Source organism: Callorhinus ursinus, unplaced genomic scaffold (genome assembly GCF_003265705.2).
Source record: "Callorhinus ursinus isolate GAN/ISIS: 27379988/994484 unplaced genomic scaffold, GSC_fseal_2.0 scaffold2, whole genome shotgun sequence".
Classification (NCBI taxonomy): domain Eukaryota; kingdom Metazoa; phylum Chordata; class Mammalia; order Carnivora; family Otariidae; genus Callorhinus; species Callorhinus ursinus.
Genome location: NW_027397064.1, coordinates 27,248,438 through 27,269,874, shown reverse-complemented (window position 1 = coordinate 27,269,874; position 21,437 = coordinate 27,248,438). Strand labels below are relative to the sequence as shown.

Below are 21,437 nucleotides of genomic sequence, written 5' to 3'. Positions count from 1 at the left end.
GGTTACTTGCAAACTGAGGAGGGGGAAGAGGGACTGTAATGAGGTGTCCCATGATCTTCAAATTCTAATATTTGTAATTCTAGTCTCTATGAAGAGGGAGCTTAAAGAATAGATCATGGAAGCAAAAGCAGGAGGAAAAAGTAGGCAGACACATCTTGGGTAGGAAGAAAAGTTTTTTTTGCATTCTGCTTCTCTTTCATAGGAAAACTACGCAAGGACATTTTAAGTCCACATGTCTGTTTTTCTTTTCTTCTCTTTTCATTTCTTTTCTTTTCCTTCCTTCCTTCCTTGAAATATTTTTTCAAAAATACTTTAATGGTAAGCTAATTCATATAGTAAAATAGGTATTAGTTTAAAAAGTAATTAATATGTATGTTAAGATAATGACCCTGGACCTTTACTTAGCACTCAAGTTTTTAAAAAGAAAAAAAAAAAAGAAAAAGGAATTAGAGATTGGAGAAAAGGAGGAACCCTCAACATCAAGTATTTCAAAGAAATGGCTTTTTTAAACAGGAAAAGAACGACCCTGAAATTCACCATCTGGTCAATCTAAGTGATATCCTTAGTAACCTAAGGGAGCCAATATAAAATAATAAATTTTTTTAAATACCTCTAATGTAGAACAGCATCCTAAAAGCATTAGAAAATGAAGGCCAAGTGCCTTGCTGGCAGTATTTGCGTGCCAGGGGTAGGAAGAAAGCAAATTACTTGATTCTCAGGAAAGTACTTTATTATAATGCCCTGGATTTCTTCATACAAAAAGCATCACTTCCTCTGTGAAACAAGCATATAAAATCCACCTCAACAAAAAATAAGCAGTTAAAGCAATTAATGGGATTCTGTACAACATGCCTCTATGTCAGACTAAGAAACTTGTTACGTGTTTTTCTTCCTCAAAAAGGAGTTTTTCCCACCACTGACCAGTTGGGTCTCCAGGAGTGACGAAAGAAGCCCTGACAATAGCAGCCATTTGGTAATGAATGCTATTTGACCAAAAAATACTTTTTGTTTGGTATTGTCCCATTTTGCTCTCACTTAGACCAAGAAGAGGCTACAAGCTCAGGAAACTCAGTTTCCAAATTGGAAAATGTTGCAAATACCAATAAGGAATGAACATGCTCTGGAGCAACTGCTCAGCCCAGGCGGGGAGAGGGGTAAACCAGATGGTCTTTTCCATCCCAGATTTCAAAGATCTACAACAGAACCTGGATGAGTAGGAGAAATTCAGATGCAATTTGGAAGCTGCTCTATAAAACAGAATCCCAAACAAAGACATTCAACAAGGCAGAGAAATCTAAGACACAATGAAAATGAATTCTGGGTGAGAGTATAAAGCAATCCAGCTTGAGACTGGGGTGGAGAAATAAAGGTTGTTCCCAAATCATAGCATTTTGGAGGGGAAGGTGCCTCAGAGAGCCGCCAGTCTAGGGCTCACAAATCCAAATACATGCTCACCAAGTCAGAGATCAGAAATGAAGTTAGGTAGAAATAATGGGGACAAGGTTAATTGATGAGTACATAATCTGTCTAAAAACATTCAAATTAAAAAGAAAATTGAAATATGTATGCTGGCCAAATAAAACAGCTCTTCAAGCCAGTTCAGCCTAGGAGTTTCCTGTTTGTGTCCCTGATAATCTAACTCTTCCTAGTTCTACCCTAAGGTAAGCTCTAGCCAGAAGGAAAGAGATCACACCATTTGATGATAAGGACAAAATAGTGAACATATGTGGCAGAGCCAAAATGGTAGGATTATGTTACACACTGAGATGATGTTAAATGAAGAAAAATTAAATGATATTAAAGCAAAAATCCTCTGCATGTCTTTGGTTCAGGTATACTAAGTTCACATGAGAACAAATTACCATCTAGTTAAACACAAAGTTACTGAGAACTGGGGAATATGTATGTAGAGAGAAGTTGTACAAAAAAAACAAAACAAAACAAAAAACACCTAAGTAATCAGAAAGTCAGATAGTTAAATCTGTAGTTAAATTTGTCACAATGGCCCTGGATTAGATATGGCAAATGGAGCTCCTGTCTTCCATTTTCCAGGCAGAAAAAGTGGGGTACTTAGAACACTTACAGCTTGTTTTTTAAAATACATTTTTTAGGGCGCCTGGGTGGCTCAGTTGGTTAAGCGACTGCCTTCGGCTCAGGTCATGATCCTGGAGTCCCGGGATCGAGTCCCACATCGGGCTCCCTGCTCGGCGGGGAGTCTGCTTCTCCCTCTGACCCTCTTCCCTCTTGTGCTATCTCTCATTCTTTCTCTCTAATAAATAAATAAAATCTTTAAAAAAATTTAAAAAAAAATAAAATAAAATACATTTTTTAAAGTTACATGTTCAAGTTTCTTTCTAGATACTTCTCAAGAGCAAGATAAGAAAAATCCTTTCCATTCCTGGTACTGGTTGATGTACAGTTAAAAAAAAATTGGGTAAGTTTAGGACCTTCTTTTTAAATGAAATTCTAGGAAAAAGATCTCATTGATATGTTAAGTGGTGTGAAGACTTCCCAGGAAATCTATGAAGTGGGGAGAAGGGTGAGGACTTTCTCCCTTGGGATAGCTGGAAGCAGGCCAGACAAAGAACTGGAAATGTTCTTTCCAGGAGCCCCCTCCTGCCAGGCAATGGGACCCTCCTTCCCTGGTTTCTGTGTATCAAAGAAATCACAAATACACACCCTCCTCAGAAGGAGGGAATGCAGTCTGTGCACCGGGCTGGCATCTCTGAAATAAATCTCTCTATAGGTGCTGGTCTAAACCTTCAATATGAGGAAATAATCTTTGAGTTTTATAACAGCATATGCATGATTCTACCCCCACCCCATAAAACTCCCAACACGAACAACCACATCAAATTATTGCTTTTCAGAGGCCAATTCAAAAATGCCCTACTTTATCACAGAAAGAATATTCCTTGTGTATGTGAGTGCTTCCATTATGTCTTATTTGAAGGAGGAAAATGAAATAAAAATCCTATCTGAGATATTTATAGATCTCATAAAACTTGATTCACTCTCATAAGCTGCTGTAAGCTCAGTCATCAGGTAAGGCAGAAATGGCAGGTGTAGTAACCAGCACTGTATTATGTTATATATGCTTAATTCTGGCTCTTAAAAAAAAATAACCACATGCTGGAAAAACTTAAGAGAAGTAAGTCATAAGTAAGACTGGAGAGAAAGAAAGGGGAATGGGTTGGAAATGTGTATGAACAGGCCAGCCAAATTCCAACATGACACATAGGCCCAGTTTCGGGGGACAATGGGTATTGCTAGTCTTTCCCCAGGTCTAAGTACAAGTGACTTCGTAAGAGCTTCCCCTATGGGATGGATAAAAGAATACCATGCCCAATGCCCAGACCTCTCTCTTGCCCTGCTTTCCATCGTTCACCTTCTGTCTTAGATCAGTGATACCATTTAGAAAAAGAGCATTGTGCCACTTTGCAGTGCAACTGAGGAGAGGAAAAATAGTTGAAAATGGAGAAGAAATGAGCATTTGTTAAGTGGATGCTAATTGCCAGACATTGGGCCAGATAGCCAACATGCCTGCCCTTATGTAAGCATTACTAACACCATTCCACAGATGATAGAATGAGGCCCAGAGATACTGTCTCAAGCTTTCAGCTCTGCCTTATTCCAAAACCTCCATGTAATTTGACTAACACCAAACATTGTGGCCTGAAGGAGATAGAGCATAGTCCAGTCCTTTTATGGATGAGAAAATCAAGTCCCAGGAAGAAAACAGACCAGAGAATTGTTAAAATCCATACAGGTCCATTGGTTGCCAGGCCATGACCTTTAGCTTCTGCCCTGGTGTCTCCTATCTCACCAAGCATCAGTATGAGTGTTAAAATTTCAGAGTGTTGAGCAGACTGCCTGGGTTTGGATCCTGGCCCAACCACTTCCAAGTTGTGTGATTTTAGGTGAGACATGTAATACCTCCAACCTCAATGTCTCCATCTATAAAATGGAGAAATGCAGAATCTGTATGTCACAGGGTTGGAGGATTAAATAAAATGCTGCATATAAGGAATTCAAATGAAATCATCTTCAGGGCATATTTGAGGTATATTAGATATTATTATAATGCTTATTATGATGATAGGAAGAGTTGTCAAGTGGAAAGAGGGAAGAGGAAAGTGTGTTCCAAGAACACTAGTCTTGCAACTCATTTCCTTTGCAGCTACGAAAAGACAACTTGCTTAATCTTCCTCTGCTTCAATTTTCTCACCTCCGAATGGGAAATTCTGTAATATCTACCTGCTCCTTAGTTACAGAAAGAATGTGCTAATGACAAGAGACCATGAGCAAGACACCCGGAGCCCTTCTGAACGAATGCTTAATACAGATGCTTGTTAGACTCTCCCAAGCAAACAGGAAAACCCCTATCACGGAGGAAATGATCTCTTGGTCCATACTAAAAAAAAAAAACAAAAAAAAAAAACAAAACAAAAACAACAACAACAACAAAAAAACCCCACAAACCTTGATGTAGAGAGGCAAACGCACAGGTAAGGGCTGCACAATCTCAGAACACAGAAGTGAAGCCAGCGACTCAGTTTGCCGTTTAGCAGCGTGTCAGGTGGCTCACAGGAGAATCAGCCCCACATAGGGCCACCTCGCAGCAGACCCCTTCCCCCACCAGAGGCAGGGCTCTATGGACAGGGTCTATAGTGGCCATCTGAACAAACACCGAAAGCTCAAAAGGTATGGGGTAGGGAGAATCTATTTCCATTCCTTTGTACGCTGACAAAATTTGCCGCCTCTCCAAAAATAAGAGCCAGCACTATGACCGCTCCATTGAATTCCTGCTAACTGAGCTCTGGAAGGTGAGCCTTCGAGCAGGGTCAGGAGCAGGCAGGCACTTCCTTGCGCAGCAACTGCTCTACAGCTAATTGCCGTTTTCACAGCTGGGTTGGGCTTTCCAAAAGGCATCCTTCAACCCTCAGCTCTGAGCTCTTCTCATGATGTTCTTTCTTGCCAACCATACCCCCATCAAAGACAGTTTATAGATAAAAGGATGTAGCTACAGTACATACATTTTTGCAAACATCACAGTGTGAAATCGAGGCATGTCTAAGGCTTCTTTGTGAAGATCGCTGCATGCCACGGTCATTACCACAAGAGCTAAGCCTTCTATGGACAAGGAGGCAGCCTCCTTGCCTGAATGTCCTCAATGGCAATTTTTCCACAGTTTATTTTTGCTCCTCTTACGAGAAACATGGGTCCTTTGAAATCCTTTATAAACAGAGTCTACTTCCAAACCGTGAGGTCAGTAAAAAATATGAAGAGCTGCTACCTAATGCCTACCTGGCATCACCCAACAGATGTTCATGCATGCATCCATCCCTTTAAAACCACAGAGCAGGCTGAGGTAAGTGGAAAATCCTGGTCGAGGGCCTGCCGAGAATGAATTATTTGAAGCATGGCATGGCTGCAGTTGAATGTCCAACACCACAAAGGTACCAGAAATGGAATTTGACCAGGTTAAGCAAACCTCTAATGGGTCACAGGAATGTGAGCCAAATGGGACTGCATTTGACACTTTAAGGCAAGGGAAAGCAAAACAAGAAGGATGAAACAACACTTGGGCCATCGCTATTAACCACTGAGTTGGAGGAAGTGCATCCACCAGCACTGTCCTGCTTTATTCTAAACCACTGTTACACTTAGACTCCAAGTTACACTAGAAAGCAGGTATTTCCATATAAGCAGCAGGCATCTGCAACTCTGGTATATCTGATATTCACTCTCCACAGCTTAATGGCTCAAAGCCTTGGCTGCATATTGGAATCACCTGGAAGCTTTAAGAAAGACTGATGCCTGGATTCCACCCAAAGGGATACTGATTTGATTGGTCTGGGGTGCAGCCATGCTTGAAAACCATTGCTGCAGACATAGCCAAATCTTAACTCACCATCATATCATAATCCCTACATATCGACTGAATGCCTACTGTATGCAAGACTCTCTATGAACCTGAAGGGTTACATACTAAAAGTTGATTATCAAAATTATAACCAAAGCGGGCGCCTGGGTGGCTCAGTTGGTTAGGCGACTGCCTTCAGCTCAGGTCATGATCCTGGAGTCCCGGGATCGAGTCCCGCATTGGGCTTCCTGCTCGGCAGGGAGTCTGCTTCTCCCTCTGACCCTCTTCCCTCTTGTGCTTTCTATCTCTCATTCTCTCTCTCTCTCTCTGAAATAAATAAATAAAATCTTTAAAATAATTATAACCAAAGCATCAACTCTGCTCTACATCAAACAACCTGACTGGAAAAACAAGTCAACAGGAAAAAAAGACAAGAAAAAGGAAGGAAGGAAGGAAGGAAGGGATGGAAAAAGAAAAAGAAAAGAAAAGAAAAGAAAAGAAAAGAAAAGAAAGAAAAAGAAAAAAGAAAGAAAAAGAAAGAGAAGCTCTACTACAAAACAAAACTAAAAAGCATCATGAAAAATTAAAAAGTTCTACACAAGAGTGTAGAAATAGTAGCAATTACTAACAGCCAAGAGAAAGGAAAGGAGTTTCCTGGAAGATGTGGCAACCCTCTGAAAGTTAAAGGATGGGTAGAATTTGGACAAACAGAATCAGAGAAGATGGAGGAAGAAGGAAAAAGCTGAAGGAAATGACAGAAATAAAGACCAAAGCAGGAAAAACACAGTGATCCAGTTTGGATGGCACTTACTGCACATAAAAGGGGGAAATGTGACAATTACCCAGGCCAAGTGGAACATCCTAGAACATCCTGACTCAGAAGTTTGGCCTCATTCTACATGCAACAGGGAGACATCAAGAGCTTGAAAACATTGTGATGGAGGTAGAAAGTCAGTCCAGGGGTGGTGCCAGGGGCTGCCCTGGGGAATGGCAGAGGGAACAGGAAGGTGAAGGCCATGGTGAAGTAGTACAGGGACCAAATCAGTGGGATTTGCACCTGATTGGATGCAAGGGAAGAGAGGAGCCAAAGATGACTGGGGCTTCAAACATAGATCACAAGAAGAAAGGTCATCTCAATAAAAGAAACCAGGCAGCCAGGAAAAGAGGAAAGACGTTGCTGAGTTCAAGCTTTGGGACACAGTCAGCTGAGGTGATCATGAGCCAACCCCAAAAGCCTTTATTGTCAGTCCCATGTTTTCAATCCATCCCCACTTTGGGGGCCTGAAAGTCAGGAAAATATCTACAGTTGGAGATGTAGGTTACAGCTCTGAGGAAATAAAGAAGTCTCCATTTGGAGAGGAAACTGCAGTTTCTAAGATTGTAGAGATGAAACAGATCAGTGAGATGAGTTCCGAGAGAGAATTCTCACCATCGTAGCTCACCAAGATTGGGTAGAGACGGGCAAAAAATAACCAGGCAAAGGGGTGAAGAGCACCCCACATTTCCCTTCCTTAGGAGGTACGCTGTGGACTTAGGTCCACTTCATCCACCAGCCCCAAAAGAACATTTTGAAAAGCACATAGAAGTTGACTTTCTTCCCAACTGCTTATCTCATTATGTAGTATTTTTTTGGTTTAAATGTGTAAAACATTACAACCTCACTGCCCATCCAGCCTGCTCTAGTAATTTTTAAAAACTTCAAAAAATTTTTTCCTGAATTGGCACATGATTGCTGTTACCGTTTTTGTGTGGCCCCTTTGTTGGCAAGGTGTCAGAGAAAAAGCCATTTCACATTGGATGCTTTCTACATAAAACCCCAGTTATATTGTTCATCCCAACCCCCTACCGTATACATTACACATCCTCCTTACTCCCACTCCACCTGTTATCATTGAAGTGACAGACCTTTTTAAAATAAAACTAAAGTTGTAATTGGGGGCTTTTGTTTGTTTTTTTCTTTCCAGGACAGTGTACATTTTCCAGGTTACCACACATTATTATAAAAGTGGAAAATGGATTCAATCATACTCATAAGCTTTTACCAAGATATTCAATGGCTTGGTTTAAGCCCCAGACAATTCCAAGATCCCATGTACTGGTAGTGTTCTAAGTAAAAAAGCGGATTTTCTTGTTCCCTTTAAGGGGAGGGAGGGAAAGAGAGAGGAAGTAAGAATGAGAAGTGACTCAAAGTATACCCAGACAGTGTAACCAAAAGCAAGCAAACTGATGTGGGCATCCAAAAAGGGTCCTGAGTCCTGGAAGGACCATCAGTGTTAACAACAGCTATATGGCCTTGGAGGGTTCAATGTCTCATCTGCTTTAACAACCACTTGGACCAACACTAGCGTTTTAGAACTGAAGAAACCAAGACCCTTTTCAGGATTTGAAATTCCGAGATTCTATGTTCTTAGGTTTAGTACAAGGCCTGGGGCCTGACTTTAAATATGACCCTCAGGAAATGTCAATAAACCCATATTCAGAACTAGATATCACATGTGGCTCTACAGTCATTATTTTAATTACTTCTAATCATTTCCGAATGACATGGATGCTGTTTCCTGGCCATTAGGGACATGTGTATTCACACTGTATATTCATCTGCCCTAAAAGGGCCACCAGCCCCAACATGCCATCAGCTAAAAGAGCAACAGGACTTAGTAAATCTCAAGCATGTTTTATAAACAAGGTTGTGGCCAAGTGGGTAAATACAGACAGGCACAGGTAAGTGTTCGAAAACTCACAGGACTTAAAATTTCTTTTCTTGGCAATTATATTCTGATTCTGTATCACTTAATTTTGAATGTGCTTCCTCTCCCCTACTGGAGTCAAGCTTACAGGGCAGAATCTACACCTGCATCACCCATAGAGTATTTTTGCACATAACCACAATTAAGGAATGAAGGATTTACTGTGAAGTATTTTCCATATTTCAACATAAACAAAGGAAATCTCACAAGGTGTGACCGACGGCCCCCACCAGCCCAATCAGGTATGGTATCACTATGAAATCAGAAGTCACTCACACCTTAAGCAGGCTGACACTAGGTCCATATGCCACGGCTGCTACTGACCCTTGGCTGTAATATCAATCGACCACACGTGTGGTGGGTAGGGCTGCTAGAAGCTGCTCTAATGGAGGGAGAAATGGACACAATACACTTAGCAGGACACTTAGCAAGTTCTCTGTCACACCAAAATGCCAAGTGAGGAAAACAGAAAGGACTCAAGGCAGTAGAAATCATTCTCCAAATCAGAGCTGCAGATAAAGACAATCAAGATCATGACCATTTTTAGGTAAAAGCATGTGCTGGTAGTGGCAACGCTTCATTTACTTTGGGAACTCTTAAACTAAATCGAAAAAGGCTGGTTTTTCAGGTGGATGCTCTAGGGTGAGCACACAACGGACCGGGGTGGAGGAGTGTCTCTGAGCCTGCCCAGGTTACATGTAACATTACAGATGAGACACTGTAAACTGTTCCATTGACTTTAAACCATTAGTAGTTGTAGAACTTCCTAATCACTGTATTTGGGAAGATTCAGCAGTTTGAGTTAAAACGTTTCTACTTGTTTGTGCTAAGTAAGCATTCAGATGATTCAGGAAAACAAAGGGTTTTATTTGTAGAGAGACTAACTCTCTGCCCCTCACTCTTCTGGCACTACTCAGGTTAAACTGGGGAGCTGTCCTAAACTTTCAGCAAATCCCAATTCCAACATACATGCTCACTGATATACTGAGTGAACCAGAATCACAGAGACGTTCTCTGCACTGGCCAGTCACAGGGTCCAGCATAGGGGAGGAAAAGAAAAAAAAAAAAAAAAACAAACCCTAGCACACTACTACAAACTGCAGAGATAGGGGGCATCAGCTTTTCCATCAACACGAGCCAGTGGGGGCTGGCCAGAGTAAACTGTACCCTTCTTTGCTCAATGGGCACGGAGTGATTCAAGAAGACTGCAATGCCTTCTTGTACTCAAAAAGTTAAAATCAGGAATCCTCTGAAGGGAGAAGAATCTGAAGATTTATAAGAGCGGCTACTAAAAGCCCCATTAGGACCCTCTCTAAACTCTTCCCATTTAAGCGGAGAGGCAAATAGCCCCCACTGGTATTTATATTTAGAATGGGCTGGAAGAGAGGAAGAGCTCACATCGGAGCACTGAAGGTCTCTGACATACCCATAACATAAATCATTTCAGGGTGAGGCTGTCACTGTGCATCTTCTGCTCTGCCCTTTAAATGGATTGGACCCCAACATCACATTCTCCTCAGGGTAGGGAGTGGGGGGGGGAGTTTCATGGAGAACAAAGAAGTCACCACTTCCTTTATCCCCCCACAAAAGACAGATGTAGTAAAAATATCTGCAGAGTAACATTCACTCACTTTAAAATACCGAACTGCAAACAGGTAGACGGAATGATAATGTTTGTGAGCCCCTAAATCTACAAAAAGATGTATCTATTAAAAAGAACATGGAAACGAGTCTATTAAAGAAAGGCTAAGTGTGTGATTGATTGCACTCACATGTGCTCTCATTTGTAAAGCTACATTTATTTAGTGATTGCATCTTTATATAGAAAATCTGAATAACGGGACAGTTTTCTTTTTCATCTACCAAGTCATTGTTTCAAATAAAAAAAAAGATTTATGGTACCTGAAGAGCACACAAATAACATACAAAAAAAAAAAAAAGCCAGCTATTTTATCCTTTCAGTGTGGTTAGCAAGGCTCCTTTGTGTCTACAAATTTCCCTGGGTGGTGCTGTTGCCAAGAAATTCTAATTCATGACAAGGTTTTCTGCAAATTGGGGACAGAGGCAAACCTGCAGATGCAGGGACCCTACAGTTTGCTTTGTCTTTCTGGCTGAGACAGCACCTGGCTGCTCAGACCTATAGAAGGCAGTGCAAAGGCAAGGTGACCATAAAGAGGAAGAAGCAATGTAGCTCACAGAACAAATCCCATCCCTTGTGTCATGAGGCTGTTCTTGGAAGGCAACCATTTTTGTAGGTTGTCCCCTAGAGATGCCTCATATCAAAGGCCCTTGTAAAAAGCGTTCCAGGGTGCCTGAAACCAAGATGAAATTGCAGTGTTATGGGGACACTTTAGTTCGTACAGTAGCCAAGTATGCCATTAGTTTAAAACAATGGGGGAATGGGGGAGGAGGGAGGAATGTTCTATGATTTATTTATTTGTTTCCAGTAGCAGTGGAAAATTTTCTCTGAGCAAAAAGGAGGCCTGAAACTGACCCCATCTGCCAATTATGAATCAGCATTAACAACAAGCATAATTCCGTAGGAGTTTTCAAGTAAACATACCATGCTCCTCAATGGCATGAAGCAAAGCTGAGTGCAAATAAGACTCAGAACTTCATTACTTGACCTGCACTCGTGAAAAGAACAGACTAGGTATACAAAATCTATCCAAATTCTAAAAGTCTTTGTAGCTTCTTGGAGAAAAATAACCAAGGGTATCATATCAAATCCTTTTTATTTTCCAAGTCAGCAGTGGGTCCAGAAAAATCACAATTTCTACTGGCAACAAAACTCATGAATGTGTTTCCCTTTATCCATCATCAAGTGGCACCCTATAAACTACTCCAGCTTTTGTCCTACCTTTGACTTTTTCCTACTTTTGCTCAGACAGCTCTTGGAAAATTTCCTGCAAGTTTCCGAAGAACTTAAGGCTGGTAGCCTTAAGAGTTGTGCGTCAGCTGAATTTCATAAAATAATAGACCACATAAGCACAGTGTAATTTACAGTTATATGACAGGCAGAGATGATGTTACTTTGGCCAAGTGCTTAAGTATGCAGTCAGAGCCCAGGAATGGAGAGCTGTTAATGTAAGATGTCCATCTGGATTTTAAAATTACATCGGCAATGGTTTTCAGAGTTGGAGCTGTATGTCGTGAAAGACGTCACTGCCTGAAAGCCCAATGTCAAAATGACGACCCCCGTGACAGGAGGACCATCCCAAGCTCACTGTTACGCAGGACAATTACCCCAGGCCACAGTTTAAAATAAAATCCCCAAAGAGTCCATCCTTAATTTTCAAATGCACAGATGTTCTTGGGTTTATCATCCAAGCCACTCTTTCTCTACAAACCAAATCAGATTATGGGAATCTCTGTATTTTGCTCATCTCCTCAAGGCCAGGTACACTGTTCACTTTCAGAGAACATCTAATAATTGCTCCTCATCTGACCTCTAAAATCTGATTACCCCAGAGCATCAGGAAACTTCCTCCTATCTGGGGGTTCTTTGTAGCAATCTTCTTAAGCCATTTTGAGCAAAGGAGTCTCAAAATTTCACCATCTGATGGTTGATTTGGTCCTGTCAGTTGCATATAACCATCCCCCCTCCTTACACTCAGAAGGGGGGGGGGGGGGGGGAAGGAAGGAAGAGATGGAGGTTGGAGGTTTTGTCATCAACATGAACTTAGAGTGTCAGTCACCTTTCAAGAGCGCAGTTGTGACTACAGAGCCCGGAGCAGAAAGCTCCTTAGAGTGATATCTTATTTAGGAATGCTTCCCCACAACTTATGTTTCAGTGTGGACTGTGAGCATGCCTCTCAAATAGCTTGGCAAAGGGTTTTAAGGTAAGAGTAGTTGCCATTTGGGGAGGGTGAAGGCAAGAAGTAAGGAGGGAGGTGTGGGGAAGTGGGGGCTGAGATTCCTTGGCCTGCAGATAGAAACTAAGCTAGAGGTTCTTTGATGGAGGCAAGTAGAGAGGAGGAGGGGAAAGGAAAAGCACAGGAGGCTTCAGAGGAAACAATAGATCTAATACATCCCTAATTATCAAACCAGTGATGTTTCTTCACAGATCCAGACTCTCTGGATGGTCTAACCAGATCTAGAAAAGCAGGTTTCCTCTGGAGAGGCCTTCCCCAAAAGCAGGCTTTACTACTGTGAAAACTTGAACCAAAACAAAGTTGTGTGATTCATCAGGAGGGAACGCTGTAACAAATAAAGCCAACTTTCTTCCCTCCAACACTGTTTAACAGTTAGTCACAAACAAGGGCTGCCTTGGGCAGGCTGACTAAATCAACAGATTCCCTACCCTAACCTGTCTAGACAGTTGTTAATACGCAACCAGTTTGACACCAGTGGGCTGACAATGTGAAATGAAAGCTATTTCAGAAAATGAAATTCTAGCAACATTTTGGCTTCATTAGCATGTGAAATACAGGAAGGAAAAGATCTAGTGAGACCCTTCATGAGACAGTCTCATTAGGGATGGGGAAAGGATGCACTGAAGAAATGCCTTGCACTGAGAATGCATGAACTATGTGTGCGCTCAGAGACAAAGTCGAGGGTCTCTGCCAGCATCCTTGGGCAGCAACGGATGGTGGCCACACAGACAGCAGAGGCCAGCACCTGGAGGAAAACTCACCGCCTCTAATCAGGGAAGAAGAGCAACTAGTAACAAAGGTACAGTCAGAGGATCAGCTTTGCCACTCTGCTCCCTATACCCAAAGCCAAACCTCACTCGCTAAAGCAGCAACAACTGTTACATCCCAGCCTCAAGCTGGCAAATCCCGCTTTGGATCCTGGCAGAAGAAATTCAGCCGTTCATTAGCCTTAACAAGCTGCTGTCACTGAGCGAAGTTACATGAGCAGCCACACACCAAGCCTCTCGTAGTCCTCCCCAAGGGCAGGCTGGTTTCTTCAAGACGGACTGTGCGAGTTCACACTTCTGATGTGCAAATCCGGACTGTCTTCTTGGACGTTCCATGGTGCACACTGGAGTATTTTTAAAGAATACCCATACCCCCCTGCCCCCCACCCACCATCTTTCCTGCAGTGTGTCCCTTCAGCAGTTCCTAACCCTTGCTGAGAAAACGACTGTTTCCGCAGCAGATCTAGCACTTTCCACTGACCAGCACTTTCTTTATTCCACTTCATAAAGCCCACTGAACTTGCCACCAGACCCACTTTGCCCTCAGTGGGACGCCTAGCCAACTTGGCATCAGTGCCCTTCAGCATCATAGGAGTTTCTTAACTAGTCCTCTAAGACAAAGTCAGAGGCATGGAAGCACACACCACCCTTTGTCAGAGGCTGTGTGCCTTCTAACCAGGGAGGGACCCCAAACAAAAAAGAGAAACACGGACACATATAGAGGCATTGCACTGGGGAAATCTACAACGCCTGGTCAGCGTTAGATAGATACATCTTTCCCTTCCTCCTCCTAGATATCCTTGAGTATCTTTTGTCACTGGGCTCCTCTCCCTTCTGCCCACCTTCTCATCTCAAAATCAAGTTTCTATCTTTTATTGTCACTCGCTAGTTCCTGAGAAAACACTCCGCTATGCTCCTACCTCCTGACCCCCATCTGACGGTCTTCAGCACCACCTGAAAGAACTGAACCTGATTTAAGGTACCAAGTAGGTAGAGCTCGGGCATGTAGGGACGCAGTATCCTGTCATCAATAGCTCATAAAGCCCCAAACCACCTTCCCACCCGGTTCCCCCGAAGTTACGCAGGTCTGTGCTGGGGACAGTGAGCCCGACAACGTGTGCGCAAGGATGTGTGTTGGTGACTGAAACGCAGGCAGCTCAGACCGGCTGCTCAGCTCAGCACACTAAGGGGTTAGAGGGTGGGTGGAGAGGTAAGCGCAGATGACTGTTTCGGAAAACATTTTAAACAACAAACAGCCAAAAAAAAGGGGGGGGGGGAATAAGACAAACAAACAAAAAATTCAACCCCAAGCCCACACCAACGCAGCCCCTGCGTCTCCGCCGCCACCACACGATTTACACAAGTAATTTAAATCATTCACCTGCTGCCAGGTCTCCTCCAGGGATGGCAAAGCTGAGAAGTAGCCGGTGTCGTGGACAAGTTGTAGCTCCTGGAATATACTATAACTAGCCAACACGTCCATGCTGCTGCTGCCGGGCAAAACGGGAGGAGAAACCCTCCCCCGAACACAGTTGGGTCTGTTTGTTTGTCAGTCTGTCTGGCTCACCCCCCAAGAAGGCAGACATCCAGTGGCCCTTTTGTTTTGTTTTGTTTTTTTCAGTCAACTAAAAAGGAAAAAAAAAATCAATGCAGGAGAGAGGAAGAGAGGAGGTGAGAGAGGAGAGAGTGAGTGGGGTGGATGGAGAGAGGCATCCAGCATGTACAAGTGCAGACGGCTGCCAGGAAAAGGGGACTTCTCCACGGGAGTAACAATTCCCTTCCAGGGCTCTAATCACTCCAGCTCGTGGATCAGGAAGGGGGATGCAAACTCACTGACACGAAGCTGCCATCTATTTCTGCAGCGCTGTTCGCTCCTAATGCAATCTTTGCTCTTTATTTTGGGAGGTTGCATTTTTTTTTTCTCGCGATCGCTTCTCTCCCCCCTTCCCTTCCCTCCCCACCCCCCACCCCATCCTTGCTAGTTTGTAGTCTCTCCCCCCCTCCTTTTCTCCTCCTCCTGCTCTTCCCCCTCCCCAAACACCCCCCTCGGCCCCGCTCTCCGCGCAGCCGTGGGATCTCGGAGGAGGGCGTCCATTAGGCCGCGTGTGACCATGTAAGGTAAACAGGGGGCTCATGAAGTCACTGAGGACCAATGGGGAGCGCGGAGCGGGGCCCGGGGCGGGGCTTGGCTCTGGCGGCGAGCGCGGATTGGCAGACTGCGGATCTCCCTGCTGCCTTACAAGGCGGTGCGAGGCGAGCTATTTTTAGAGGGCTATATAAGGGGGCTGAGGCGGCTGCGCGGCGGCCGGGGAGCGCGAGCGCGAGGGACGGGGAGGGCCGCGGCGACACTCACACCGGCTCCTGGGACGCCGAGGCGGCCGGGCTTGGGCCGAGCGCCGGCCTCCGACCCTCGCTCCGCTGCCTGGCGGAGCCCCGGGCGCCCGGAGCCTGCGCCTCTCGGAGGGGCGGGGTCGCGTGTCGCCGTCCTGGCGGTGACGCGGCCGGTCTGGAGGTGAAAGTCCAGACTGCGGGGTTAGGATGCCTCCTGGAGGAGGAGCGGGGCGGGAGCCCGGCGGAGCCGCCGTCGGGGGTGGGGGAGGAGGCACTGACACTTCCCACTCTGCCTTGCTCCGGGGCCCGGGGGTGGAGAGCCGGGAGGGAGAGGCGGGCAAGGAGGGCCTCACTTACTAAGAAATAAACCGAGAAAAAAAGAAAAACGCACCAAAAGCCCCTTCACAAAATGCCCACAGGCTGCCAGGGCGCAGGAAGAAGCGCCCGAGGAGGAAGTGGCACACAATGGAACCGAACAAAGGGGAGCGGCGCCGAGAGAGCGACCTGCGCCCGCCCCCCCCCTCCTCCGCGCGCGGCGCGCAGTCCCCGCCCCGCCAGCGCCCGAGTGCGCGCCACCACCCGCCAGCCCTGCGCTGGAACCCCGCGCGGGGGGCCGCCCCGGGAGGCAGTCTCCCAGTTAGAGTTGATCGGAAAGGGACGTTTCGCTGGAGTGTGAGAGAGAATAGAAGACGCCCGGGTAGACGCGGGGCGCCGGCAGAAGCCGGCAGGTTACTGGGGAGGGAGGGGGGCTCAAACCTGAGGCTCCCCAAGTGGCTTCGGGAGAAGTGTCTGCCGAGCTGCGGTGGTGAGAGGCGGAACCGGATCGGACTCTGGAGCTGACTCTGGAGCTGGCATATAGAAATACATAGATAACTTATCTCTTATATGAAAACCCTGCACAACGGACTTTTTTTTTTTTTTTAGGGTCGACCAGTTGTTTGCTTGACCTTATGTGGTTAGTGTCATTCAAGTTTCCCCAAAACGCTCTGTGAGCTGAGCTTACATTTTTGGAATGACTGCAGAATTCGGTACTTATTCGGATGAGAAACTTAATTCTACCCGTAATGAAAGAAACACATCGACCTTAATCGCCCTTCTCAGCTTTCCCTCCTTCTGAGTATGTGGGATTCCATATCATAATATTTGCAAAATTCTGCTTTATAGAACAAGCACAATTCGAAATCAGTACTTGCCAGGGGAAATTAAAAAGGAATTACTGGGTTTGAGGCAAGTCTAGTTTATTTACTTTGTGATGTCTGGAATTCTGATGGTCAGATCTACAACATCCATTGTAGGAATCTAACTGGCATATTTGCTGGAGTTATGTGCATGGGATGTGCAAAGATGTTAGTGCATCTAATACGTAAAGGCGTTTGTGGTGCTAGGGGATAAATGGTATAAAAAGGTTAAACGTCATACATGAATAAGGTGATATCATGCTGGCACACATATGTGTTAGCACCAGTATGAGAAGGCCTCTCTTTGAAAGGCCAGATGGGCCTTTCCCAGAAGTAGAAAACCACTTAGAACCATCATATCCCAATTAATGCATTAACTTGATCCTTATGGTCGCTGGTGCTGATGCTTACTCGCCATGTGACTTTGAGCTTATTGGCTCAGACCCTCCAATTATCCATCTCAGAAATATAAAGAGTGGTATCTGCCTTGCCTGGTTGTTATGAAGAATCCAAGTAACATTTGTAACTCACCCAGCATTGTATATGGGTCTATTAGGTAGATACTAAATGTTAGCCATCATTATCTCCTGGTTTTAGCTAAGTAAACTAAATAATATATCTGAGCTAATCAGACCCATGGGGGGACATACCAGAGTCTTAGAGGAAGAGGAGAGGTAGAAGCCCTTTGCCAATCTGTAATAAGTATTACAAATGTAAAGTTCCTATTGTGTGGGAGGAGGAGGGAAGGGGGGGATGGGGAAGAGACCATTGAAAAGCCCTGGGTTAGAAAACAAGATCTTGAGTGAATAGGGGAAGGAAAGGAACTTAAACATAGGGAACTCAAGAGGCAAAAGGCAAGGCAAAGCCAAAGCATATAATTTGATGTTTGAACTCAAGTGAACTTAATTTCTGTTTTTTGTGTTACACCATTACCATTTTTGAACAAAATATGACATTCTTGTTAACTTGTAAGTTTGAAGACTTTACAGATAATAGTTAACTAGTTAAACACTTCCAGTGTGCCAGGCTGTATGGGCACATAAACGTTTTTTATATGCAGTGTCTCATTTCACCCTCATGACAACCTGAGGTAGGTACTTTTGTTACCTCCAGCTTTATGGATGAGAATACCCAGGCTTAGAAATATTAAGCTGGTCAAGGTCACACAACTAGGAAGCAGCTGAGCAGGGGTTTAAATCCAGAAGCATGTGACTTTCAAGACTGTGCTTTGCATGGGGATCTCTGTGTGGGGAAAGCCTTTAAGTTTCTTGTTTTAAGTCAAGATTTGTTTATAAAAATGTTTGGGTGTGGAAAAGGGGGGCTTCCTTTGAGGTTTTTCTCCGTGTAAATGTCATTCATCCAACTTAAAGAAGAACTCAGCCAAAATCTTACAATATAAATCCTGAAGACCTCATTTCGACGTTTTTCAAAGCTTTATAGAATATTTTAGAATTCTTTCTAAGAGATTTATGCAACGAGGCACTCCTAAAGTCACATTTTCAATATCAGTCATATTTAGCTACTTTTTATAGCCTAAAGACCCTAGGTTCTCATTGCAAAACACATGCGAAGAACCTAAATGTACAAAATAATCAACAAATTAAGATCACAAGGGAAATTTGGCAGTCAGACAAACCAAAAATAAACAGCATGGCTTTAAGTGCCACATATTAAGTGCCTTCTCTGTACCTGGCATTTTATACATATTCTTATCTGGTCTTCACCACAATCTTGTGACAGAGCGATCATTGCTCCATTTTCACAGATGAAGGTATCAAAGTTCAGAGAGGGCACACAATTTGCCCATTACCGTAAGTCTGTTAAGTGGCAGAAGCAGATTCAAATATAAGTCTGAATCCAAGATGACTCCAAAGTCTGTGTCCTCTGTATATGTTACCTTATGAGACACTAATATTACTTTTAATATCACCCTTTGGAAGTTATCCCATAGGAAATACCTAAGAGTAAATGATGCTAACACCTCCTCCCCTGGCAAAACTAAGAAATGGAACTATTTTATGAACAACATAGTAAAAATGTAATATGTAAATAGACACAACCAAGACATCAGACTGTTTCTACTAGAAAAGTCTGATTCATTAGTACAGGAAGTCCTGATTAGCATTGTGTGATTAGCACTGTTAAAGCCTCCTTAAAATAAATCTATTTAAAACAGGGACTAAATTTCAGAGCAATTGGTGAAAAGTGGACTTTATTTGAAAATAAAACTCAATGTTATTAAAATACATTTAGTCTATCTTTTATGGAACAAAATATGTTGTAAGTCCAACTATGTGCTAATTATGGAATGAATAAACAATAAACCAAGATTATTGTTGGCTTGTTTTTTTTTTTTTAACAAATGTGAAGCACCTTACAACATGCTCTATTTCATATTTGACTTTTAAGCCATAATCAAAAAGAGGGTTGTTTGGTAAAAATGTTTGAGGGCTTCATCAGTTTTCCCAGGGGTCTCATTTGTTTTTTTAATTTTCAAAGTATTTTCTTCTCTTCTTCTGAAGCATCAATATAGTCAGCATCCCTGTTGATTTTACTTTCACTTCTTTGTTTAACTCTATAGACCCTCATTTGCCAGTTGCTTTACCAACTTCACTCTCATTGATACCATGAAACCTTACACCTTTTGCAAGATTTGCAATTTCATTTTGCAATAGAACTGAATTTATTTGCATTGGATTATAAATGTTTACCACCATGGGGAGTGGAGAAGGGGAGTCTAACGTTTAAAAGATGTTTGAACGGGTAACTAATTTGTAAGTGGTCATATCATTAATAAATATTTTCATCTACTTATGACTTTTGCTTCTCTTCACAATCTCACTACAGTGAAAGAAGTGTGAACTTAGGGAGCATGCTTTGATGATATCACAGAAAACAAACATGTCAGAGAGGTGGAGGTTAGTAAACAAGACTAAGAGACACAATTTGAATCTGGAAGAAAAAGTATGTGGCCATATGTGTCATACAATGAATGATGTACATATGTACATATAACCAGAGAGTTCTTTCATGCTGGAGAAAAAAAAAAGGCACCTTCATCAGGCCTCTCATGTCCTGGATAAAATATTCCTCGAGGATAGACATCTCCTTTTGTTTTCATTCTGTACTCACTTTCTGCTCATAATTTGGTTTCCCACTTGTTCTGCCTGCAGGGAAAGAATGTACTGGCTATGACCACAGGAGCCTGGTGCTCATTGTGACAGTTTTGGTTGTTTTGTCAATACAAAGACATTTTAGTTATAATTGTATTTTTTGTGAGTACAGTTAGCATGGGTCTGGCTCCCTGGATGTGTTCAATATGGAGACTCTGACATGTTGAGGTTTCTGGACATGATGGAAAGAAAGAAAGAAAAGAAAAAAAAGAAAAGAGAAAAAGGAAGGAAGGAAGGAAGGAAGGAAGAAAGAGAAAGAGATCTTTGTCTTAATGAATTAACCAAAAACTCTTTGGCAGGTAGTTTACTGATCTTCAGAAAACATGCCAATCTTGGTGTTGGCTTTTCAGAATTCTTTAGGTATGTTATAGCTTAATAAAAACAAAATATTTGTTTTTAATGAAATGTTAAAGCCAACCCTGAAGGTTGAATTCTTCATCGTATTGGGTCATACCAACAGGGTAAAGAGGGGACCTAAGGTGCATTGCTGGTGGTGGGCATGTTGCTCTGACTCAAGTGGTCTATTGCTTAACAAAAATTGACTCACCATAGTGATAAAGGTAAGGAAATCAAAACTTTCTTTAGAAGTTTACTGTCAAGAATGTCCTGCCCAGAGTTTAGAATTGGACATTTAATATTATTATGACCTATAGTGCATAATTCCTATGGAGATTAATATCTGTAGTCACTTTCCCAGCTTGAGCTACCAGCACTTAGAAGTGTCAATGTCTGGGGCGCCTGGGTGGCTCAGTCGTTAAGTGTCTGCCTTTGGCTCAGGTCATGATCCCAGGGTCCTGGGACTGAGCCCCATATCCTCGCTCAATGGGAAGCCTGCTTCTCCCTCTCCCACTCCCTCTGCTTGTGTCCCCTCTCTCACTGTCTTTCTCTCTGTGTCAAATAAATAAATAAAATCTTTAAAAAAAAGTGTCAGTATCCTCTAATGAAGAACAAAATCATCATCTAAATTCAATCAGCTATTCAACATATATTATGCAAAACATTCATTCATGTATATTATGCAAAACATTTGGTCATTTAACATTATGCAGAGTGCATACATTGAAAACAGAAGTATAAACAAAGACACATTACCAACATTAGTGGTATTATATCTCAGAAGTTTGAAAAGGCATTGGAAATATCTAGTCCAACCTTCACAGACCCACTGCTTCCTTCTGCAACATTTCTTCCAGGAGATGCCCAATTGCTCCAATATGGGGAAATCCCAGCAGGTACTGGGATAAACCACTGTGACCGACCCTAGCTCATTTTCCTCATCTAAGAATAGCCTCACAACCTACTCAGGGGGTTCTGGACAAAGATTTTGGGAAAGAGGCCAGCAGAAGATGAGAAAAGATTTTTAAATAATAGAAAGAATTCCTTTGGCTATGTAATGATAGAAATGCCAAGACAATTGTGAAGCTAGTGAGAAATTAAGTTGCTAATGTTTTAGGGATTATTACCCTTTGCAGCATGTGAGGCACAGTTTGTAGAACTGTG

The 21,437-nt window shown here is 43.0% G+C and overlaps 1 protein-coding gene across 4 annotated transcripts in view; it reads right to left on the bottom strand.

Moving 5' to 3' along the window:
- The window catches only part of KLF7 (KLF transcription factor 7), a 91,281-nt gene extending 75,531 nt beyond the window's left edge, over positions 1-15,750 (bottom strand). For 3 of the 4 annotated variants that reach the window (XM_025892661.2, XM_025892665.2, XM_073879490.1), the window contains exon 1: positions 14,637-15,208. In XM_025892661.2, the coding sequence (XP_025748446.1) occupies positions 14,637-14,738 (102 nt within the window). In that variant the 5' untranslated portion in view covers positions 14,739-15,208. Of the gene's footprint in view, positions 1-14,636; positions 15,209-15,610 lie in introns of those variants that run through there. The other variant, XM_073879474.1, reaches the window with a different exon arrangement.
- Positions 15,751-21,437: the final 5,687 nt, after the last annotated feature.